The 25,608-nt window shown below is 46.6% G+C and overlaps 1 protein-coding gene across 2 annotated transcripts in view; it reads left to right on the top strand.

Annotated features, from left to right (window-relative positions):
• RAI2 (retinoic acid induced 2) overlaps positions 1 to 24,811 on the top strand; it is a 43,637-nt gene extending 18,826 nt beyond the window's left edge. For both annotated transcript variants that reach the window (XM_064707863.1, XM_064707872.1), the window contains exon 2: positions 22,637 to 24,811. In XM_064707863.1, the coding sequence (XP_064563933.1) occupies positions 22,742 to 24,406 (1,665 nt within the window). In that variant the 5' untranslated portion in view covers positions 22,637 to 22,741 and the 3' untranslated portion in view covers positions 24,407 to 24,811. The remainder of the gene's footprint in view (positions 1 to 22,636) is intronic.
• Positions 24,812 to 25,608: the final 797 nt, after the last annotated feature.

Here is a 25,608-nt window from a genome sequence, read left to right as displayed (position 1 = left end):
AGCAGCCCAAAGAATCCAGGATTAAAGAAGATGAGGTGGTCTGGGTCTCTCAGTTGGACAGCTGGGGACAGCACAAAGTCAATAAAACTGCTTTCAACTGTGCTGCTGGCACCATCCACATCTCCTGCAGGTTTCTTGGAGGACCATCACTTCAGCAAGAGACTCATATCATGTGGTGTGTTTCAAATGCCTTGTTCCCTGAACATAAAACACTTAAATGACCCCTCATCAACTTCAATATTGCTTACCCAAACCTTTGAATGCTGTGTGTCAAATCTCCCTGGAAACACACAGTGAAACATCGATGTCTGTGGTGGAAACGCTGGTGCTTTCCAGTGTCCCTGGGCAGAAGGGTGTAAGGAGCCTCCTCCTCTTCTTCATCCTGGAATAGTGGGAGGATCCTCGTGGAGAAATATGTACTTGGGTGGTGCCATCTTTCCGGGAGGGAAAGCTGCCCACAGTTTGGGGCTGTGTAGGGAGGAGGAGGGTCTGAGCAAGGAGCCAGGAGTGTCTGTGGATCCGGGGGTCTCACTGGCTTTGCTGGGATGTGTGGGAGCACAGTGGGAGCAGCCTGGGCAAGGTTGTCCTTCCCTGCTCCTTCTTGGGCACAGCCCTTTGGATTGTGCCTCCCATGGGGGACCCCAGGATCCTCCCAGCCCTGCTGAGGGGCAGTGGTGGGTGGGCTGGGGCTGGCGGTGTTTCCCTGGTGTCACTGCCTGTGTAGGCTGGTCCCGGGGCATCCTCACACCCGTTCTCTGGCATCTCTACATTTGTAGCCAAGGTCTTCTTACTTACCTCTTCCTTTGTAGTTCAGCCAGGTCCCCATTAAAGCAGACAGTGAGGAAGTCTGCATTAAAATGCTTCCTTCCATCCGTCTGTCCTCCCCTCCTCCCAGCCCCATCCTCCTTGTCCCTGGAGGAAACACTCATCTTTGCCAAGATCCTGCCTCGCAAAAGTAAACAACATGAAATTACAATAAAATGTTTTGATTTGCTGGGCCTGACATTCAGAAGCTGCACAACAGAGACTTACAAAAAAGGATTTTCTATAGATAGCCAGTGTGAGAAAAAAATAAATCTCTCATATTGGGCGTTATTTAGATCCAAGCATCAGGGCAGCATGAATGGGAAACAGGATTTTGTTGCCAAACCTGAAGGTTCTTGGGAGGTTTATGCTGCAGCATCTGTCAGCAGCTTTCTGCCTGGCATCTGTGGGTGACTGGCCTATTGCACAGTAATGTCAATATTTGGGACTCTTGTCTCTGTGTGTGTATATGTGCTGTTGTTGCTTGATGCTTTAAGACTGCGTTGTGGACTGAAAGCCCTCAGAAGGAAATAGATGAGCTGAAACTTGTTTCCTCTGGGGTTCTTCCACATAACTCAGAGGAAGGCAAACAGAAATGGAGGTGTAATCCCTGGGAGATGAGCTTCCTTGGGCACTTGTCAGTTTAGCAGGCTGGGTAATCTGCTCTGTCATCAAGATTTGCAGATTAGCTCTAGTGAAGCTAGTTGGCTTTGACATTTCATTAGGGAAGTTTTCCACAGTTTTTCATCCTCAGTCTTGGGGCTGTAAATTATGGCTGATTTATCTTTGTTATGTTTACACCTTTTAACATTTATGCAAGTAGATGATGGGGGTCCAAACATCTTATCTGATGAAGATTTTTTAAATCATTGCTTGTTTATGGAAGACTAACTGGGTCAAAGGCTAATTTTGGGAAGGATTTGCTTTCCCCAGTGCTAACCAATAAATTTTCATCTGGATATCGTAAGTTACCCAACCGTTATCTCCTGAAATGGGGATAAAAGCAAACATCATTTATCCTATAATCTGCAAATATTTTGAAAAGTGAACTGGAATATCAATAAAAGGGCTTATCATCAAGGTCTTGTGAGAACTCTTAAGGACTTTTGTTTAGAAAGGAGAATGTTAAATATAGAGCAAGAACTGTGTAGATGAGGGGGGAATATGTACAAGTGACAGCATTGTAAATTGTCTCAAGGGTTCAAGGGACCGGGGAAGGACACTGTGTCCTGAAGTCACTCTTTCTCAGAGATGTCTCTGCTGATAAGTGCCAGTAGTTGTTCCTTGTGACAGTGATCGAGGGGGACAAGGCATAGGATCACCCTGTGGGCTCCCGCAATGGTGAGCAGAAATGGGGATGTGGCATGGGTTATTTATGAGGGCTGGACGTGCCCTCGCTCTTTCACTGGCTGCAGAGGACAGATCCATGTCCTTGGAGCTTCAGAGGCTGTCCCTGTTATCCTCTCCCTCTGGAGTCCCTTTTCAGATGCCCCTCTAAAGGGTTGCTGCCCTCAGGGCTGGGAGTGTGGGCTGTGTGAGCCTTGGCCTATGGGCTGTGTGAGCCATGAGCTGTGTGAGCTGTAGGCAATGGGAGCCATGGGCTGTGTGGGCAATGGGAGCCATGGCCTGTGTGAGCCACGGGCTGTGTGAGCCATGGGCAGTGTGAGCCATGGGCAGTGTGAGCTGTGTGAGCCATGGGCTGTGTGAGCTGTGTGAGCTGTGTGAGCTGTGTGAGCCATGGGCTGTGTGAGCTCTGTGAGCTGTGTGAGCCATGGGCTGTGTGGGCTGTGTGAGCTGTGGGCAATGGAAGCCATGGGCAGTGTGAGCTGTGTGAGCTGTGTGAGCTGTGGGCTCTGTGTGCCTTGGCCTGTGGGCTGTGTGAGGCCTGGGCTGGTGTGAGCCATGGGCAGTGTGAGCCTTGGGCTGTGTGGGCAATGGGAGCCATGGGCTGTGTGAGCTGTGTGAGCTGTGTGAGCCCTGGGCTGTGTGAGCTGTGTGAGCTTTGGGCTGTGTGAGCCATGGGCAGTGTGAGCTGTGGGCTGTGGAGAATGTGCTGCAGAGGACCCCTCTGGGGACAGCCAGGAGAAACGTGTGGCCCAAGGCATTCAAGGCAGGGATCAGCAGGGACACGAGGCTCCACTTTGGGGAGGGACATCCTTGTCCCTCTCTGGCCATGTTGCTTCCTCACTTCTGCTTCTCTCTCCTTCACTGGCGCTGTCTCACATCTTTGCTTCCTTGTCAGCCTCCTGTCCCACAGACATTGTCAACAGTGGCATGTGGGCTCTGGCACCTGAAATCTGCCTTAACACACTGCCTTGTACTTCTGTTACAAAACCATGAGTGAAAGGCAAAGTTTAGTTAAAAATATTTGCCGTGCTCTATTCCAGCTGAAAAATTTAAATAGAGTTAACATAAGTGTTAATAGATACTACATATCTTAGGGCTTCAGTGATTTATCCATCAATTATGTCATTGTAAACTGAAGGTGAAGTTGCACCTTCCAGAGTCTGGGATAACAAATGATTCCGCTGAACTTCTGCTGAGTACTTCTGTTTGAATTACTTTCAGTGAGTGAAAAGGGTACAACCAGTAAAAATGTCCTGGATTGGGCACCTTGCAACTGCCTGGGTTGGTTTGGGCTAAATCAGCAGTTCCTGTAGCATGTATTCCTGTGTCCAAAAAATGGAGAAATGTTGAAAATAGAAATTTGTATGTGCCCATGTGGACATATATAGACACATGGTGTTCCTGTAAAAGGTAAATATCAATTCTGATTATCTTTATATTGATGTAGCAATTTAGAAATAGCTTTCCAAGAGAAGGTGTCTGCAGTGTTACATTTACCAGCATAATGAAATCAGACAAGTTTTTAGTCCATGAATCACAGTACAGTATTTGCCATTACAATTTCTATGCTTGTATTGAGCCAGCAACACTATCCAAAGAATTTTATTAAATCAAAATGATGAAATTGAAAATCTGTATTGACTCTTCTTTGAGTCTTTCATGTTCTTTTGTGCTTTGACTTGGGAATAAATTTAGTTTGTTTTTCAGACTCTATTCCCCTAGTTACTTTATTTCTCAGGTTGAAGGCTGTCTGTAAAATCTTACAGTGTTGTGTCGTAAATCTCAGGGTGCTGCTTGTGGTGTTTACTGGCTGCAGTATAACACACATTGTATAATAGTCTTCATTATTGTGGCTATTTGAGAATTTGAAGCACAAAGTGGGTCCAAGCAGACCACAGGAATCTGTGACTTCAAGGCAATGATAAGAAATTTCTTGATGGCTTAGTAAGAGACAACATAAATTTAAAGTTGATTTCTGGTCATCACAAGAAATGCTATTGCTTAGGAATGGCTTCAGTGGAGTATTCTTTCCTTCTAGAAGGCAAACTGTGGGGGGATTTGTGTATGGGATTGACTGCAGGCAGAAAGTAAAGTATTTTTTTAAGAGCCTTGAACATTGTTCTCAATACATTTTTATTCCACACAAATGCAGCTTCTGCAGTTTTAGCTGAGAGCAGTTTTGCAGCTCACACCGTGGAGATGCCCTGGGACTCCACTCCTTGCCAGTCACTTTGTTTGAGCATTCAGTCCAAATCAGACCTTCACAACTGGATTGTGGAGAGCCCATGGAGGCCTGTAAAAGAGCATGGTCTGCCCAAGTGCACCTGTTTACATGGTCTGCCTTTCTGTACTATGATCAAGACAAGCCTATTCTCCAACTTTCAGAATTATGAAAATAGATCACTTCCTCCATTGTTTTCAGAAGGATTTTTCATCCATCTTTGTCAACTGCTTTAGAAACACAGCAGACATCCATCAAGGAGTCTGATTTCTGCAAGATAAGGGCACTGACAGCAGCTCTATATTTGTCCCTGCTTCTGTATCTTCCCTAACAAATTCAGTTTTCCACCATCTCTACTTCTAGTGTTCTCTGCAGCTTCATTCAACTTTTCCCTTGGGTCAGCTGCTCTAGGTTTTCTTCTTCCATTTGCCTCTTCATCTTCCCTACATATTTTTGTCTGGGGGGGGCAGGAGGGAAGGTGTTTATTTGGGTTTTCTGTTTGGTTGATTTTTTTTAATGCCCAGAATTCTGTCTCGTACCCTGCATCATCTTCACTTTTGACAGCAGCATCATGTGCATCCCCAGAATTGCATTCCCCAAACTCGCTGCTGATGCCACATTTCCATGTGCTACCACTTCCTTCCATTGCAGCTAGTGCTAGGAATAAATCATCAAGGCCACTGTGTCAGCAGAGTGGCCTTTCCTGGGAGGATGAGTGAGGTTTGAGATGAGTGGTGGTGTTCTGCTGGAGGGTGTTTGGTGACTGCTATCAAGTGCTCCTTTGATCTGGAGACAACTGAGAGGTCCCCACAGTTCTGTGGTACAGATGTTAGAGCTCTGCATCCTTCCTTCTCTTTTTGCTCCTTGCTTCAGGTTTTTGGGGCATGCTCTGGTCTCCACAGGACTGGTGTCTGACCTGCTTTCAAAGGTGTCTGCATCCCTGGGGTTGATCCAGTACAGCTCTCTGAAGCTGTTGCACCAGAATTCCACCCGGCTGACTGTAGGGCTCCACAACCTGTGGGACCTGATGTTAGAGCCAGATGTGCTGTTCCCTAAGGACCAGCAGCTGGCTTCTAAGGCACTTGTGGAGAAAGTGGTTATGCCTACTTGCACAAACCCAGACAACATTTAATTACTTCTTACAGCCCTGTTCTTAAGGAAAGGGGTCCCAGTGATCTGAGATCATCTGGAGAATGGTGTGGCAACCTCATCTGTTAAATAGGCTGAAAAACACTTACATTCAGCTGCTAGTGTTCACTCATCAGCACAGTGATTGTCTCTGGGTTAATAATAGCTCCCTTTTTTCTTCATTTATCCCCCAATTTTACCCTCTAATGGAAATCATGCCTGTCACATGTTTAAAACAGATTTTCTTCACTGTGCGTATGGAGGAAGGTAAAGGAAGTGATAAATCTCTAAAAAACAATATGATAAAAGAAATCCTCTCTTACTAGGGGGCTAGATATTGAGCTTTTTACTCCTTTGGAGTCTTGATCTGTAGCTGGCCCTGCTGACTGTAAGATGACTTCTGCTGCAGCAGGACTTGAAGTGCCAGAAACTACCCTCCTGCAGTCACATGGGAACCCCAAAAACCAAAGCTGTAGATCACCATATCCAGTGATAACTGGTGTGTTGTCTGTCAACAAGGAATAGATTGAAGGAACTGAAAAAAAAAACCAAAAAAAAGCAATCCCCAAAAACCTGGTAAAAATTGGCCCTGTTTGAAACAAAGTAAATAAAAACTTTGGGGTTTTGAGACTTTATGTCTTTCCCTTTTTTGCCTTCAATAATCAGAAGAAAATCCATCACTATTCCTACCTGCTTCTGTCACAAGAAATATTTTATACTTAATTATTTCCCTCTGTTAGCATCCTGTCAATAACAGGATCAAGCTGCTGACTACCTGCTCATTCCTTTCCTCGCTATGTTGGTGCTGTGGATATGGGCAATAATCAGCTGAGGATCAGAGTGATGCAGCTGCTGTAACCTGGTGTTTCTGTCACACCAGCACCCTGCTGATGGATGGGTTGTTGTTTGGCTTTCTCTCATGGAGACCATGGGGCAGGCTGGGGCTGGTGCTGAGCTTCTCATCCCACTCTGGTGCAGTGTCAGGATCCTCTGGCTGCAGTTCACCAGCAGCAGTGATGGTTCTCTCCCAGCCTGCCCTCCTCCCTTGACCCGAAGAAATGGAAAAGAGGGGGAAGGCTTTTGTTCCTGCAGGATGAACCACTCCAGCAGCAGCCACAGGATGCAGAGCGGATGCTTTCTGCTTGCAGTCCTCCCTGTTCTGTGGCAGATGGGCTTCAGCTAAAATAAACCAGTATTCCATGAACCTTTGAAGTGCTCTTGTCTTCTGAGTCACTTCCCTGTCACTGACGGGCAGTGTGACGCTGAGGGATGTTGCCTTGCATCACACAGATGTGCTCAGCCATTCAGGCCACTCAGCCTCCCACTTCATTTCCTACGTGAGTGGCAGCTCTGCCTTTCCTGACCAACATCTTCCTTAGGGTATTTTCCATGACAGTGGAAAGCTAGGACCATTGGAAATGCACAGAGCCTGGTGCCACTTCTGGCCTCTGAACGTCTCTCCCTGCTTTCTCTCTTTGCAGATGTCCTAGTAGAAGGATCTGGGAGCAATGCCATCAAAACAGGTTTTCTTCTCTCCCATCCTGTATGACATCCACTGTGCAGATAGAAGTGTGGCCTCTCAGGGGGAGCTGGCACACCAGCAGGGCTCCAAGTGAGCCAACCACCAAAAATCAGGAATCACTTCATTATTCTTGATTTTACATCATACAATTAAAGAAAATCCTAATGTTGTAATGCTCTGCATTTTCTTTTCTCTACCTGAAATTTCCAGTTACATGAAATAATTTGTGATGGGTCCAGAAGTCCCCAAAAGCCTAAGCACCTTTTGAATGAAATTGCCTATAGGTCTGTTTTCTTCTTGAATCAGTCCAAAGACTTTAATTTGATAATGTTGAGATCTTTACCCTCCAAACAATATAATTCTTTCAGTTTTAATTAAAGAACTTTTTTCCTTTGCACTAGACTGATTCTAAATGGGCTTCACTAAATCTTCTTATGCTCTAAGTAGCAGTGACCCAGATAAACACTTTTAAAAATGCAACAACTGAAGCTACAGTATGTTGCCTTTGTAAGACGCAGCAAGAGAAAGGCTAAAACAGTTCTATATTTACAAGGGTAACAAGTAGCATTTTATCTTTAATAGCAGATTCATAGACCAGTTTAAATTTTTCATATTACTTGTACAAATCTGTATGAAATAAGTGTTGCTTAGTTTGGAGTCAGAAACTTAAAAGTCACAAAGAGGCCTATGAAAAAAAAATTTTCCATTTGTGGATGACTTTTTGCATCATAACAAGGCCTTTTAAACAAAGAGGAGATAACTGTGTTTAAGAATGTATCATAATGCAGCCACTCTGCCAGGACCATACAGGCAGCCAGGATAAGGTTGCATTTCTGTTTTCCTCAGTGCCTGGGTCTGCAGCTTCAGTGGCTTTTTGATGTAAGGTCTGGGCTCTAGCTCCAGCCAAACCCACCATTGCCAACCAGCACACAAACCAAGGTCTGGGGAAGACAGCTGCACTTCACTGGCTGTATTAAGGGGGTTGCCAAAGGGCTTTGTTCAATGTTATATGGGTAAGTCCTTTCTAGAGTCCTAAAAACTGGTTGATGACATAAGGGGATGCTGCCCCTTGTTCCAGATGCACATTTTGTGTGTCAGTGTGTGACAGATGCTGTCCAGGATGCTCTGGTACCCACTTCACGCTGCAGTTGGAGTGTGCTCCAGCTACCTTGTCCAGATCTGATAGAATGTGAACACTGCTGCTCCAGGAGCAAATGTGACCGGAACTTCTCCTGGGAACTACTGCCCAAGCCATGAACAGCATGGAGGGAGCTGATGGAGCTCAGGAGAGTTCAGACTCAGCTCTGTGTGGTGGCAAGCACCCTGTGGCTGTGGCTGCTGGACAGGGAGAGCCAGGCGCCGGCAGGGCAGCCTGTGGGGTGTCCTCACACCCCATAACTTGGTAAAATGCAGAGCCTTTCCACCACTTTTGGTTTTGTGGGTTTTTTTAGACATTGGCCTCGGTTGTGTTTACACGAAGAAGAAATATGCACTATCGGGAAAAAATGGATAATAAATAACCTTTAATTAGCATTGAAGACACACAGAGACCTAATCCCTCAGTGTCTGTTTAGACAGCTAAACCCAAACATGTGCTGGAGGCTGGGTCCTGGAGAAACCTTCACCCAGAGCAGGGGCTGAATTGTCCTTAATCACTGTAAGGACTGGGCAGAGTTTACTGGATGTTAATTGTACTGGGTGTTTTGGGATCTTCAAAGACCCACAGCTCTTCTTTAATTTATTTTTGGTAGCAGTATGCTCTCCTGTTTACTCTGGTTAGCACTGAGCTGTAAAATTGCTATTGTCAGATAAAAAGTCAATGTATTTTATTGATTTCTCATGCTTTTGCAGCATTCTGGGGGAGCCTTTCCACTGGACATGGAGGATGCCTGGGGGTGGCGAGATGAGTGTGCACTGGGATGCATTCAGCATGGCAGCATTCCATGTGAAGTGATGGGGGCTGGCACTGACCTCACCAGTGAGGTCCATGCAAGGGCTGCCATCCCTGGAGGTGACTGGAGTTAACCTGCACACAGTGTGTTCTGGGAAAGATTCAACCCTTCCAGTTGCATCAGCCAGCCGTGGAGACGCAAGTTGGTTGTTGCAGCCTGGCCTCCCCATGGGGAGAGCTGTGGATGCTGAGTTCAGGGCAGTTCTGGTGCCCTCTTGTTGTGGAGCACATCCTGACAGAGTTCATGGTCGCTATCTGTGCCCTGGTGGCCGCCCTCCAGTGCAGCCATGGCCAGCAGCTGTCTGCTTGGCTTCTTGAACCGTGACACCTTTTCAGGAGGATTCAGCTGAGGTCATACAGGGTTTGTGCTCACCAGGGCACAGCTGTCTCCTCTGCTTTGTGCTGCCCAGATGTCTATCCTGCTCATCCAACAGTTTGGTGCGGGAGCGTGTCTGCCAGGCAGTGCAAACAGTGCTTTTCCTTGGTTGCTACCTTGGCTCTCAGGGCTTCGTTTTCAACCCCTGTAGGGGTGCAGCTTGTTCCTGCTGTGCATCTCGTATTGCAGACACCTCTGGTTTCCCTCAGCCACCATCCTGGGCAAAGACAGGCCAGCAGCACTCCTGGGAGCACAATGGCCTGGCTCACACTGCTTTGGTACCTCACAGATGCCCCATCCTGCATGTGGGGTGCCCAGATAGAGCAGCCCAGCTGGAGCCATGGAGCGTCTTGGGCTAGTGTGGGACAGAGCCACATTTTCCATGCAGAGGACCTGAAAGTTGCAGCAGCCCTTCAGGTCAGCACCAGCTTCACCCCTTGAGCATGGGGCAAGTGCAGTGCCAGATGCTGACTGTGCCACTGAAAGGGATCAGGGAGAGCTTTTGCAGGTGGTATCTGCCCACCCCCTTTGCCAAAAGCAGGCTCTTCAGTGAACATAGTTGTTTCCTTAACACCCCACCAAGAGAATACAGAATATTTTGTACGTCTTGGGTGCTCTTGTTGTTTCTGTCTGCAAGGGTGTCATATTCATAGCCAAGCTTGCTACCAACAGAAGCATTTGCCTGAGGCAAGAGGAGAATGTGCCATTTCTCACAATTTACACAGGCTATAGGCAGTTTTTATTCCCTTAAGTTGCTATATAATTTAAACTACTTCCTCCTTGTTTGCTGATCTCCCATGCTCTGTTGTGATTCTGTTGGGCACTTGGAGCTGCAGGAGCTGCAGTAGCTCAAGCCCTCAGTGCCCACCTCTGTTCCCTTGGCCATACCCAGCGCACCTACAGAGACGGGAGGGGGACACTCACCCTGGGGGTGAGTTAAGACCCTGGGGGTTGCTTAAGATCTGGCATTTGGGGACAGGGAGGGTTGGACAGGCACAGGTGGCATCCGGAGGCTGTCCCCATTTCCAGGAGTATGTTTGGTGCTGGCCCTATCCTAGTGGGAATAGGCATTGGCATTGGTGCCACTTCACTGTATACCCAGGCTGAGGAAGAAGGACCTTGTGCATCACCTGTGACACTGATCCAGTGTGGGGTGGGTTAGTGGGAAGATCTGGTGCCTCAGGGAAGAGAGGACTCAAAATGGTCAAGCCATTGGCAATAGCAGTGTGGTGGCATTCCCCACTCCATACAGTGCAAGAAAACTCTTAGCTCCAGCTACATGAAAAATGTGTCACTGCCTGAAACAATATACACAAAACATGAGAGACAAAAGTGTCCTCAGACCTCCTTGCTCAGAGCTGCTTCTCAGAAGGGCTTCTGTGGGGCTGACCTTCCCCCAGCCTGCTCTTACACTGCAGCTGTATTTGCATTAGTGCAGGAGAAAGGAGAAGCAGCCTCAGGCCCTGTCCTCCTGTCCTCCTGTTATTACAAGGATAAGGTAGGACATGGTACAGCCATGGAGGTTTTTATTTGTGTGTTATTTGTTTGACTTTCCTAAAGGGAGAGCCTGTGACTAGTATGTTCTTCCCTAATAGAGCATCACCTCACATTTTCATGGCAGTCAGTCTGCTCTGTCGGCTGAGGTGGCCTGAAGAATCAGGAAGATTGACAGCAAAAAAAATTACTTCAGAGCTGCAGCAGCCTACTGGCAGGTCTGTTTGGAGTTTTTTCACTGTTAGTTTTATTCCTCTTTATTTTTTATTTCATTCTCTGTGTTAGTGGTGGTAGAGGGATGAAGCTACACAGTGACTTTCTTCCTCCATTGTGTACAGTTCATGTATACCAAAATTCAGTTCTTTGAAGATTGACTGTGTGAGGAATTAATGCCAGGCTGCAGCCCTGTGTGCCCTCACATGCTGGAGTGCAGGACCTCTTACATCCAGAGCTTCATTGCCATAGAGTAACATCACCTCACCAGGAGAGCTGAGCCACAGTCATGCTGTGGACTGCATTGCTAGACTGCTTCCTGAGGCTGAGCTGAGCAGGCAAATATGAAATCTCCCAGTCAGATTTATTGGAGTGAGCTGGTGACGTTCCCCAGAGGACGTGGGATCTATGGTGATGGATGACGCCGATCCATTAACGTAGTAGTCTCATCTGGGAGAGATGTAATTGTCGTTATGCATCCTGCAGTTTCCCTAAGTTTTTCTGAACACATAATAGCACACATTGCAGTGGAAATTACTGGTGAAAAATGCTGCAGTAAATATGTCAGGGGCTCTATATACTACAGCAGTGTGCTTCTCTTCTGGAACCATGCAGCCATCATTAGGGAAGGGGTAGGGGAGACGATAATAACAAAGTTTGGTATAGTGCACTCATCATGATGTATGTTCTCTCCAAAGGTTTGATGGAAAAGTATGGGCAAGACTGACCTTGTTTCCTTTTACAATAAGCATCTGCAAAATATGTTCATGTTGACTTCTTCACAGAATCAGGAAAATGCTATTTACTCCAATAGCAGTGCTGTTTTTACAGCGCTGGTTGCCCCGCCTGCATTTATACATATATATATGTATATATGTATAAATGTAAATATATATACATATATATATATGTATATATGTATATAGGTAAACACAGCCCTTTTCCTCTGAGTTGTCTGAGTCTGAACCCCTGATGACAAAGAGCATTATTTCTTTTTTTGGTAGTCTTGGAATACTTTGGATTAGTCTCACCTCCATGCATTGAGAGCAGTGTGTCGGTCAGAGCTCAGATACCAAAGCAGCTGGAGAAGACTTCATTAATTGGCTACAACATCTTCATTAATAGAGCATCAAATTAGTATCAAATTCAGACAATATTAGGCTGACTAGAAGTGCTCTGGCAGCAGAGAAACATGATGAAGAGATAGGAGAAGGCACATTGGAGGAATGTGTCACAAGGAGTGGCCAGCAGCTGTTCTGAAAGGGAAGGCAGCCTGTGCCACCTTAGTGAGGGTGTGTGTGGATGTGTGTGCCCACTCATCCTCTTGAGTGGTTGCAGTGGCAACTGGAGTCCAAGCTGAGGTCTGTGCTTTGTGCCAATCATGTGCCAACATGACTGCTGCCCATGGGACCTCACAGCCAAGTGGATGAAGGAAAAAAGGCACGACAGAAGTGCTTGCTTGTATGCCTGTGCATGTGGGACATTTCTAGGCACTACAGGTAATGGTATTTATTGCAATCTGTAATAGCAGAGAGACCTCAACAAATTAGAGAGATGGGCAATCACCAACCACATGAAGTTTAACAGGAGCAGGTGCCAGATTCTGCACTTGGAACAGGGCAGCCCTGGCTCTGTGCACAGACTGGGGAACGAGAGGCTGCAGAGCAGTGCCATGGAAAGGGCCCTGGGGGTCATGGTTGATGCCAAGTTGAACATGAGCCAGCAGTGCCCTGGCAGCCAGGAGGGTCAGCTGTGCCTTGGGGGGCATCAGGCACAGCATGGCCAGCTGGGCAAGGGAGGGGATTATCAGGGTGTGTTCAAGAAGCATCTGGACAACACTGTCAGGCACATGGTGTGGCTTTTAGGGTGTTTTGTGCAGGGCCAGGAGCTGGACTCAGTGATTCTAAAGGGTCCTCTTGAGCTCAGTATATTTATGATTCTGTGATAACCTGGACTGGTTGACTGAGCAGTGGTAGCCTCAGTGGCACTGAGATGCAGCATGACATATTTTCAGTGTTTTCTGTTATTTGCATACTACTTGTGTTCAGATCCATCTGTCAGAGGCATATTTCCCAGTTCAGTCTAGAAGCTTCTAGGAGGACAAAACTGGTCATTGTTGAGAGGTTTGGAGGTTTTCTTATTACATCTATCAGTGCAACCATGCTGCATCTCATCTGGTGTTATTTTGAATTCAGTCAGAATTCATCTGACATCTTGGCATGGTGAGAGAAGAGGTCAATTCTCTTCCCCTCAAAGTCAAACCAGGAGACACCTGGTACAAATGCTGTGAGGAAAGCATGCGTAAAATTATGTGAGATCCAAAGAAAAAATGCTGCATTTTTAATCACATCACAGGAGTCTTATATTTTCTGTCTCTTATAAACAAAATTCTTGCAGTGGTTAAAATTTTTGCACGGATGAAAATGAGGGCCTTTTTTTCTTGAAAGTTTTTTCCATCCATACATTACAAGATAGGGTGGTGCATGAGTGCTTGAAATCTGCTGTGTACATACTTTCTGCTGAGGATTAGTGCCATTGTGTGGCTGATGAAATGTTGAGCTTGGCTTATAAAAGTGATGGGGAGGGAGAGAAGGAAGTCAGTCTAATAAATCTGAAACTATGAGTGTAAACTTGATTTTGAAGTGGCAAGCTGATGGAACATTTGCTTACTCATGCTAGTGGGGAAGGACAAAGCATTTAATAACCATATTTTGCACAGAGGGAGGGAAGATTCCTCTATCCTTTGGCTCCCTATGCAGCAGTCCAATACTCCTGCACCTTTGTATCTGCCTGTGCTACCAAGTGAGACCTGTCCCACAATAGAAGATAAGTTGATGAGTCTGCTGTTTATTGCCAGCTCTTCATCTCTACATCTTCTCATTTGGGACTGTATCTGTGTCATAAGAGCCACCAGAGCTATGGGCAGCAGAAAGTGTTTATCCCTGTCAGCCCATGGTGGCAGGCTGGGTGGCACACACGTGTGTGGGGAATCACCTGCATGTCCTTACTGTGTTCTCAGGCAAGAGCATTCATATGTCACCAGAAAGGATCTGTGAGCTGGAAGGCTCTGTTTTTCACTTGGTTTTGCTTTTCTTCTCATTATTTATTTTTTTAAGCCAGGCTATATAAGGACGATGAGAGGCTGTGTGAAAATGTGGCTTTCAGTTGATTTAAGATGAGTTACAAAAGTGTTGGAATTTGCTATTCTAACCCCATGACTTTATAATAAAACTGAGGTTAACCCCATTCCGGCCCTGTCTGCACCAAGAGAAAGTGGTTTTTAACTGGAGCTGGCGTGCTGTAAGGAGTGGATGGGAAAGGGTTTGCAGTGAGTCTAAAGGGCTGGGTGTGTTAGGGCAGGTGTGGTACTAGTGCACCTCACATCATTTACAGGGTTTGAGCTGGTGAGGCTTGTTTACTCCTCAAGGGGCTAGTCTGGTGAGCTTCACTTTTATGGCTAGTTGGGAGACAGAGAAAGGGGTCAAAATCAGGTTTGAATAAAAGGGAAAAATCAGATGCTCTTCCTGCAAAAGTGGCATAACAATTTAAGAACTGATTTTCAACTTGACCCACTAAGCTGTTGGCTGAGACCTGTTAACACATCCATGGCAGGGTCCCTGTCCCTCTTACCAGGAGTAAAAATGTTACATCAGCAAGAAGAGATGAGCAGTGGATGGCAGCCTTTGCCACACTGATGCTCATCTGATGCTGGAGAAGATCAAATGAATGTGGTAAAAATATCTGTGCCTGGGATCAGTGGAGAGAGTCAGGACAAAACAGGGAGCCAAGTGTCTCAGAGCAGTGAACAAACCTCCACTGGGGAACCAGTGAGGCTTTGAAGTCATTTCACTGATATCAAACTTGGAACTCCTTTGTAAGAACTGAGATGCTTTATGGGCTGTTTAATAAAGCACTTGACTGGGAAAGGAACAAATATTTTATTAGGCTGACACTGAGTGCTTTTTGTTTCAGGTTTTGGGGGAAGCAGGGATGGCAATTATGTTTAATTGGTATCCTTTTCCTCTTGTTATCACTGGTGTATTGGTTGCTGGGAAAACAAAATGCGTGGGTTTTAAAATTTACTGTAAAGTAAGGGCTCTCTTGTTTGTTTTGTTTAGCTCTGTGTACTCAAACCAGCTCATTTTTCTTTGCTTTGCTGGCGAATATTATGTTTTGATTGAAAATGATACTAAATAATCAGATAAATGGGATATTTAATGACAAGAAAAATTCTTCAAAATATTTTTCCCATAGGAAAATCATGCACTTCATTTTTTGAGCCTAAAAATGCAATTCTTCCTATGATCCTACTACAAAAGTAAATACATGGGTGCACAGCATGCATGAAAGCCATGGAGGTTAAGGTATAGTAAATCTCAGGAACTCTGATGCAAGACAGATCCCCAGAGTAAGTTCAGTTTTTCCCTCATATAGTTTTAATTTAGACATTCTTAGATGTGCAATCCACTGTCAGTTTCTCTTCCCTGTGGGAAGCTGACCTCCTGTATGAGAAGAAAGCCTGTTAGATGAGAGTAGAGCAGTTGATAGTGAGGAAGGCCTTTGTCACTGTGTCCCACAAGATCCTCACAGACACAGCTGATGCAGGGGCTGGAGGAGCAGGCAGTGGACTGGAAACTGGCAGAACAGGCCCAGCAGCACAAAGTCCAGTTGGGCTGGGTGATTATGGCTGCACTCCAGAGGTCAGTGCTGGGTCCCACCCTGCTCAGCCTCCTCATTCATGGTCTGGATGATGGGCACAGTGTGCCTGCAGAAGTTTGCAGATTACACTAAACTGGCAGGAGTGGCTGATACATCAGAGGGTTGTGCTGCCATCCAGAGGGACATCAACAGGTGGGAGAATTGGGCTCACAGGAGCCTCGTGAAGTTTGCCAAAGAGAAGTGCAAAGCTCTGCACCTGGGGAAAAGCATCAGTACATGCCAGGGGTCACCCACCTGGAAAGCAGCTCAGCAAGAAAGGACCTGGGTGTCCTGGTGGACACCAAGCTGACCACAAGCCACAAAAATGATGGGCTAGAGCATCTCTGCTGGAGGAAGTTTGTTTTTTGGGAAGGTGCTGGTGAGAAGACAGTCCCCCAGGGCTGTGCAGGCAGCGCCTTCCCGTGGGAGGTGCTCAGGGCTGGGTACTGACACATCTGTCCCAGCACAGTGCTGCAGCTGCTCATGTCCCCATCCCAAGGGACTGCCTTATGCTTTGAAGGAGACATCTGCACACAGCCTTCTGTGTAGGGGGAAAGCTGATTTAAACAGGTACTTCTACAGTCACAAAAGCAGCAGCTTGTCTTCCCAGTTTGAACAGAAATTGGGAGCACAAAAGCTGCACAGAGTGAGAAGCCCCAGCTGGGTTGAAGGGACATCACTTAACACATGACTCAGCAGTAATTATGGCTGGCAAATTTATATTTGTCCTCCACATATCAGATTTAATACAGCTGATTTCCATGCACTGTCTCCACCTCAGAGTGTGTGTTCAGCTTACTGGAAGCTAAGCAAGTTGATGCTGTGCAGGTTTTTGTGTAAAACACCAAGGATAAAAAATAAACTATGGCTGTAAAGGTTTGATTTTCAGAAACTTGGTGAAAGGTTCCTCCAAGCATGATGGTTCAGAGACCCCAGGAACAGGCCTGTGCTGCAGATTTGAGAAATATTGAAGATTTGGGAATAGCAAGATCAATCTGAAATAATTTCAAGGTAGCCCTGTTTTTATAGTCCTGACTTACATGGAATAGTGTATATGGTGTAAGCAGTGGTCCTTTTGGAAGCAGAGCCCATCAATTAAGTGTTACAACCAGTTAGTGAAACAGTTTGTGAATGGAGTAAAAGAAAAAGGGAAAGGGCATCCAGCAGTACAGCAGCAAGTGCCATCTCCCTTATGCTTAGGGTGTGTCACAGTTTCCAGTGCAAATGTAGGGGGTTTTGTGAGGCTTTCAAATTGGGCATAAAAATTCAGTACAGGTTGAAATGTGTGAGGAAAGTGTTCTGTTCCTCCCACAGCACTTACTGTCTGTCTTGTATATATTGCCCTTGGGAGTGAAGGCACTGGTTTCAGGCCCATGATAGGATTTTTTTTTCAACTGCTCTGATTTGTTTTTGAACGAGAAAAAAGTGAGTTCACTTCTCCCTGGAATGGATTGCTAACTACAAATTGTTGACAACAGCAATATAGTTAGCAAATCTATGACTCTAACGTGCTCTTTGCAGGCAATTAGCCTGTGCAATAGGCAGACAGCCATGGTATTTATTCAACTGAACTATTTAAAAGACCGAAGGCGGCTGCGTTTGAGAGTGATCATGCTGTGTGCTGAAGCAGTGTATGCATACTGTCCATGTCCCATCTATAACATGCCATTTTGCACTGCTGTAATGATTTAATTTCTCTCTTGTTTCCCCAGGGCTTAACAGCTTGGATGGGAGCCTTGACACACATAACTTTGCTTCTTGAAAGGATCCACAAATGCAGCAGTGCACAGTAAACCTGTTGCATTATTTGCTTTGGAGCATTATTTCTCTAGCATCTTTTGAAGCTATCTGATGAGGTGTTTATTTTAACTGCTCTTTGGCAGCATTCAGCTTATCCTCCATGGTGTAGCTTCCACAGAGTAAGAAGTACCATGAGGCTGTGCATACATGCATGGTGAGCAGGAGATGTGCAGTGGGATGGGCAGCAAAGGCTGTGGGTGGAACTTCCATACTGGCAGTGATATCCTGGTGTAGTCCTCCCTTCTCTCTCTAGCTGGTGCCAGAGTGAATCCTGCCCATCTTTCCAATGCCTTTCTCTCCTTGGCCTCAATTGATTTTGCATGGTACCTCCTAAATCCCAACAGGGAGTTAGTTGTTGGGTGTTTGAGTCAAGGGACTGAGGCAGAAGGGAGCAGAGCTAAACTGGGATGTTCCCTTGGTACCCCTTAGAGGAGACAGAGAAGTGCATGCCCAGTGATTCCCTATTTGTGATGACCAAGCAGTGGTCATAGAGCCCCTTTTAAAGAGTCAGTGGGACTGTGTCTGGGGTCCAGCTGTGAGCTGGCAAGAGGATGAAGGCCAGCTCTCCTCTAGAATTACCCTGTGGGTCTCCTCTGCTCTGCCTGGCGCATACCTTGGAGGTGTTCACCATCAGCCCATCTGCTGGCAGAAGGGGGACAGGCCCCACTGCCCTCATGGTGCCTCTGCACCCAACTGACGTGTGTGGTGTAACAAAAACAGCACCACAAATGGTGCAGCACAGGGGGGAAGGCAAGCTCACTACTAGCTGTGAGCTGATTACTCCTTTGCCCTTTGATGCTTGAGGATTACACTACTAAAAGCATGCACAGGGTAGCCAGGATTCTCAGTGCCAGGTGCCTGAATGAATAGGTGAATCAGAGGGAAATGTGAGGGGCAGACATCGCTGAATCATGTATGGGTTCCACATGTGGGAGACCCCACCTGTGTGTTACTTGTGTAGTAATAGTTCCTTGTATTTGGTATTTGAAAGCTCACTCTATTGAAATATGTTTTTTCTATTCTAGCAACAAAACACCAATAATACTGTGGTAAAGCCTTTGTATATGGCTGAAACTACAGAGACCAAAATTTGTAGCATGGAAGATGATTTGTAGTTGGTTGGATCGGTGACATCAAGCAGCGAGTTTTGGGAAAACACTGAAGTCCATATCCAACCACAATTTTGTCCCCAAGCAGCTCTATTAAGTCAAGATTTTAAATTTTCTGTTTGTTACTGTGTTTGTACTGAAGGGAAACCCTATTTTCCCAGGAGATACTGAGCTAAGCATCCCACAAAGGGAGCATCTAATCCTTTCCCATGGTGTGCACAGTATAATTTGAGTTCTGTGTAGACACAAGGCACAAGTCGTGGTACAGATGAGCAGGCAGAGCACAGGGAGAGCTGTGCTGCAGCCCCACAGGAAGGCACACAGCACCCTGAGAAAAGTCTTGCACAGCCATCAGCAGGAGATAAAAAAAAAATAATCTAGAGTTATCACTACCCTTCCAAAGCATTTGTGTATAGCTAAGATACCATTTCCTGTACAGTCACACACATCATTGCCTAGTGCCATGAACTTGGCTCTTATCAGCACCCTGATGGGAAAGCTTGGGTTATTTACAGTAGGGCTTGTTCCAGTGTTCCAGGCTTCTTCTCAGTTAAAACAAACAGCAAATTAAATATAAAATAGATAAGTAGGGAAAGTGAAATTGATTGTCCAGGACTGAGGTATGATAGGCAGAGGAAAGGCATTAAGGCATTTCCTCTAGATTACATTACCTTCTTTTATGTATATTAGATACATGAAACTTTTTTAAAAAACTAGATAACTGAATAATTTACATGTAGTGAAGCAGCAATTATAAAAGACCCAAAAAGTCCCCAAACCCCAGCATATGCTTCAGGTCGATTTTTTATTACAGAAGTATTGTATAGCTATCACTGTTACTACCAATACTGAAAATTTGCTTTTGTTTCAGTCACTTACCATGAGGATTTGGGGTTTTGTATGGTGTACGCTGTGTACATAGTATATAAAAAAGGAGTCCAGGAACTATAAAACACCTTTGGACAACTTCAGACTGTCTCTTGATCTCAGATCTTCAAAGTTTCCTCATTTGAGGCTTGGGGACTTGGATCCTTTTCTCTCTGCCTGTTTACTGACCTTGATAAAAGATTTTTAGTCTAACACGTGTTTAGCAGCCCTGGGATTCCCTCCCAAATGAAACTAAAGATAGCTTTACAGGGAGCAGGATCAAGTTGTGCTGGACTCCACTGTACCTGGCAGCCAGCTACTGCCAAATTGCAGGCCGTGGGCAGGATCAGGAAATATTTTTATGTATATATATTTTTATATATGTTATTTTTTTTTTCTGTAGTGATGACATGCTCTAGAAGCAGGTGTACTGGAAGTACAGAAAAAAAAAGGTACACTTCTGATAGGAAAAGTGAGGGGGGAAAAACCCACCCCAAACCCATAAACCTGGCTCAAGGGCTGCACCTTGCCTTTCTTGTTTCCTTCCCCTCACAGAGAGGGGCCCTCCCAGGGGCAGTGACCTGGCTCCTAAAAATGTATATTTACAGATCCCAGGCATATACAGGATTCAGTGTGGAAACCAGTATTTGACTGTGCTTTGAAAACAACCAGCCAAGCTTCCAGGCTTTTCTCCATGGTTTCTGAGGGTGATAGATGAACTCTTCTTCCCCTCATCTCAGTATTTCCTCTGCCTCCAGCCCTGTCGCCTTTCAAAGCAGCAATGGGGGAATTTTATTATGTTTTATACTTTCATCTTCAGTGATGATCTGTCTCTTTCTCCATGGGTCCCTACAGCTTGCTAATCCCTCAAGTCTCTTACACAGCATAATTTTCATCTTAATTTTTCTGTTTCTCAGTGTTTAGTGGTTTTGCCAGGGGAACGAGGGGTCATTTCCTGTCCCCACCAGATCATTAATTCTCTATGAAAGCACCACAATCTCACACTTCTCAAGCAAACAGAAACATTGGGAAGAGGCAATGTCATGTGCAGAACACTCAGCTGTGCTGCAGCAGCTGGAGGAGCAGAGTGTGTGCACTGCAGACACCAAAATGGTCATTTGAAAAACAGGGAGGGAGATTATGTAAGAGCAGAGAAAATGGCTTTTTAATTCCGTAACAGAAGTGACAATGTCTGTTTTTTTCAGCTTAATCTGCTGAGCTGTCTCCTCAGTCTTTATTTTTATAAACAATCACTTTTTTTTTTTTTTCTAAAACAACACTGGCCAATGGTTTTCTTATTGATACTTGCCACTTTCTGAATAAGAAATTTGATTTTTGCTCCTGTTTTCAGTGCTTGGCTATCTCTGCCTTCCTGTAATCTGTCTCAGCCAAAGCTGGAAAAAAGGAAACAAACAAACAAAAAAAACCCCAGCCCAATATTTGTGAATATTTTCTGCAGAACATTTCATGAGATGGGAGAAATCCAGAATTATTCTCCTTAAGCCAGCAGCAGGAGGAGAAAATAAATGACTCATGTGTTTACTTTTAAAAATCTTTTTTAAGAACTCAGATGTGCCTGATAAATTATTAGCATTTCACCCAACCAGCCTGTACTATCAACTCCTGGCATTTCTGTAGGTAGTCTTGTGCTTGCTCTAGTATCTCACTGCCAAATCCAAGGACTCAAAGATCTCAGGAGAGATTTAGTAGATTTCCCACTTCCTTGTCTTGGACATTTTTTAGCCTCTCTTTGTGGGTTTTTGGTTTTTTTCCCCTTTTCATTGACTTCTTTTCAGGTTTGTTGGTCTTACAAACATCAGTGCCAGCAAAGAATTTCTGTAAGCACCAGAACCAGGGAGTTCTTTACGTGCTCTTAGGCACATGCCCAGGCTGGGACCCTTCACCCAGACAATTTCAGTTTCAGATGGGGCTGCCCTCCCTGGCATCCCCTGGCATCCCAGTACCGGTGTGCCTGCAGGACATGGGGAAGTGCCTTCCTCCCATGTCCTGGGTACTGGGCAGTGGTGACGGCACATCATTTCCTCATAGAGAGCAGGATTCAGCTGTGTGCTGGTGAAAAATGTACATTTGGGGTGTGCTGGTGCTTCCCCATGGTAACAGAGTTGAAACTGGACAAGTTTCCATGGTGATTATTACTACTGCAGGATTCTCTTCACACTTCAGGAGAGGCACGGGCAGCACCAGGCAAAGCAGCCAGGCATCAGCCAAAGTCTGCTGGCAGCAGCTCACAGGGCACAAATTCTTTATCCTTCTCAATAAATGGATGCATAGTGCCATTAATTTGCTGATTTTTTGGGATTTTTTTTCCCCAAGGCAGGGAAGTTTTGATCTTTAGGGGAAACAGGCTGCATATTACACCACGATCATGAACAGAAACCATCCGTGCCTTTTTTAAATTGCCATTTGCTTAGTTGATATAAAGAGTTGGGCTGTCAAACTGGATTTTAAGTTGTTTTCATTTTTTTTTTACCCCCCCAAGTCTTTAATGAATCAGGTGCCTGGTTCACATTGCTGTCTCTGTCTAGCTCTGTGGCAGGGTGAACATTGAATTTTGGTTGGTTTTGCTTTGCCATTTCATGGCTCCTTTCTGATCCTGCACTCAGCATTTTCAGGAGGAAAAAGGGACAAGTATTAAAGGGGAATGAAGTACCCTTCACAAATAGTTGAATATTTCTTGGCTGCAATATTTTTAGAAATGTTTGTTTTGAGGCTTGAGTTAAAACAACATGCTGTCACTCAACTCTGATGTGCATTGTCATTATGTGAAGCTGTGTTTAAAACTGTGGAATGGGCATCCTGAGTCCTTGTTTCAGGCTGTCATGAGAGGGTTTTTTGGCTGCAGGCAGTCCTTAAGGCCATGTTTATGGCTAAATATAAGTTCCTCAAAATGTTTCGCACAACACTCAGGGCTGTATGTATATCCCACATCTCTGTATGTATAGTGCACTGTATTATGGAGCTGTTGGCTCGAAGTGTGGAAAAGTTTAATGGCTTTTCTTTGGTGACGGGGTTTTTAAAGGCAATTGCAAATATTATTTTAGGGAAGAGATTTATGTGGTGCCTAAAATATGCTTCTGGCTTGCAGGCCAAATTATGTCGGTGCTGATGCTCCTGGCAGCGCGGAGCCGCCGCGGGTCCCAGTGACAGCGATGTAGAGGTGGTGCTGGCGGAGCCCAGGAAGCCCTGCGACATGGAGGAGCTGTACAAGGATGCCCCCAACCTGCCTATGGATGTCACCAACTCACCCTCGGCGATGGCCAACAACAAGCTGGAAAATGGGGTGGCTCAGCTGATCACAGCAGAGGCTTGGAACATCAACTCGGCCGACCTGATGAAGAAAGCCCTTTCCCCGCTGGTGACAGTCCCTGCGCCCTCCATCCTGACGCCGCCGGCCGAGTCGCAGAGCGGGGTGGCCCTGAAGGTGGCGGCCACCGTGCTGCAGCCCATCTGCCTGGGGGACAGCCCCGTGGTCCTGCCCATCCACCTGCAGGTCGCCGGCAGCGCAGCCCCACAGATGCCAGCCACCAACGCTGCCACCCCCTACGTGATGACAACGCAGGGCCCGGTCCCGCTGCCCGTCCTCCTGGAGCAGCACGTCTTCCAGCACCTGAACTCGCCCCTGGTGCTGCCCCCGGGCGCCGCCTGCCCCGCCAGCCCCCTGCATGCCGGCCTCTTCCCCGGCAGCGCCACCCCCGTTGGGCAGCCCCAGCTCCTGGACCCCAAGCCCTCCGGCCAGGCCCAGGAGCCCGTCCTGCCCCCGGTCTTTCAGACCCCGGGATTCGCCGCCGTCCTTCAGGACCTGTTTCCCTCACAGGGCGCCCTGGGCTCAGCCCCCTGTCAGCCGCCCCCCGACTACTCCACCCTCCCACCGCAGGCCTTCAGCTCGCCCCTGTCCCCGCTGGTGCCCCCTGCTACGCTGCTGGTGCCCTACCCCGTCATCGTGCCCCTGCCCGTCCCCATCCCTATCCCCATCCCTGTCCCCATCCCTGTGCCCCACGGCGCCGAGGCCAAGGCGGCCCCTGACCCACCCAAGCCTCCACTCTTCACCCCGCACTCCTGCAAGGGCACCCAGACACCCCTGGAGAAGGAGGAGACGAAGCCATTCGAGCTCCTCCACCCACGGGAGTTTCCCCAGCTGAGCCGTCACACTGTCATCAAAATGGGCGGTGAGAACGAGGCTTTGGACCTCTCCATGAAAGGGCCGCCCGCGCTTCGGGCCAGCGAGGCGGTGCCGCCGCCGCCGCCCGAGGACGGGGCTCTGGACCTGTCCCTCGCCTCCTGTCGCAAGCCGGGGGGGCCGCACGGGGAGGCGGCCGGCTCCAGCCCCGCCACCACCGCCGAGGTCGGTGCCCACCCCGCCCCGGACAAGCTCCCCGGGCCGGCCGCCCCCTTCGGCCCCTGCAAGCCCCCGGAGGCGGCGGGCAAGGCGGAGGGCAGGGCCGCGGGCGGCGGCGCGGCCGAGCTGCTGCGGCAGCCGCAGAAGTGGCTGGTGGAGCAGGCGGGCAGGGCGGGCTGCGAGCCCAAGGCCGGCAACAACATCGAGATCGTCAGCACCTCGCAGACAGCCAAAGTCATCGTCTCCGTTAAGGATGCCGTGCCCACCATCTTCTGCGGCAAGATCAAGGGCCTGTCGGGCGTCTCCACCAAAAACTTTTCCTTCAAAAGGGACCTGCCCCAGGACTCGGTGCTGCAGTGCTACGATGTGAAGAGCCCGCCCGAGCCCCGGGACAGCGCCGAGGCCCTCAGGAAACCCGTCAAAAACAGGAGCGTAAAGCTAAAGAAAATGAACTCGCCGGAGATACATATTCTTCCAATCAAGAAGCAACGGCTGGCTGCCTTTTTTCCAAGAAAGTAAATTATGGGTTTTTAGAATTTTAAGATTATTATGAGAAGAAGAAGTAATAAAAAAAGATGCACTCGGTTTTAAACTCATTTAAAACTTTAAACTATCTTTGTAAGTTATTTTTGGGGGAAGAGGGAGAGGATTGGATGTAGAGGCCCTATAAGCTGGGTTGGTTTGGTTTTTTCTTTTGTTTTGTTTTTGGTTTTTTTTTTTTTGTTACCAAATTTTGACTTTTCATGGGAAACTGAATAAAAAGCAACCTATTTTTCAAGCAGATTGCACATTTTGCAGCTTTAATGGAGTAATGGATGAGTCAGAGGGGTAAGAGCTATTTTCACTGCCATAAAGTGCTTTGATGATGTAACTCTTCATAACAGTCGGAATGGAAATTTCAAAATAAATGTTTGTACGTGCTAATTGGTTGTGGCATTCTTTTCTCATTTCCGAATCACTTTCAGGCTACAAAGAAGGTCGTGCAAAATGTCTGTAAGCTGTAAAGCGCTGCAACTGACTTGTGATGAGCCTAAAATGTTAAAAAAAATAGCAGGCTAAGAAAAATTATCTTGTCCTGCAGCAGTGTGGAAGAGCATATCACAACAGCTGCTAACGATGCACCCAATGAGCTACCAGAGGAGTGAGAGAGTGCTACAGCCTGGTGCACACCTAAGACAGGTTCACGGTGAGACACCCATAGCAAACCATCTTAAATAATGTTATCAGTCATTTAAATAGAAAAGCCTAAAAGTCAAGGGAATTCAGTTGCCAGGGGGCAGGAGGGGAAAAAAGAATCACATAATTTTTCCCAGCCTGACTACAACTATATGGAAAAATTGTTTATTGTTAGTTTTCAATGTTTCTTTGATGGCTGAAATCAATGCACGTAAAAGAGCAGAGCTGTGTAACTTTTATCTCTCAGCAGTGTACAAAGCCGCCCACGTCAATGCAGAAATGTGAATGTACAATTAAAATAAAGTTCTGCTAGGTTACAGCTCTGCACTTGTCTGTGGAAATGGGCTGGAGGTGAATGTCTGTCAGCTTCAGAGTTCACACAGCTCACTGGCAAAACCAGATCCTGATGGAAGGACAAATGCGAGAGCAGGAGGACAGTTTATGGGGGATGCTGCGTTTTTTGTGGCTATACCTGTAGAAAACTTTTGTTACAATTTCAAATTACATGTTCTGGCAGGGGACCAGGACTGTCTAAGTAAAAAAAG

Source organism: Zonotrichia leucophrys, chromosome 1, assembly GCF_028769735.1.
Source record: "Zonotrichia leucophrys gambelii isolate GWCS_2022_RI chromosome 1, RI_Zleu_2.0, whole genome shotgun sequence".
Taxonomy (NCBI): domain Eukaryota; kingdom Metazoa; phylum Chordata; class Aves; order Passeriformes; family Passerellidae; genus Zonotrichia; species Zonotrichia leucophrys.
This window is presented reverse-complemented; position numbering and strand designations above follow the sequence as displayed.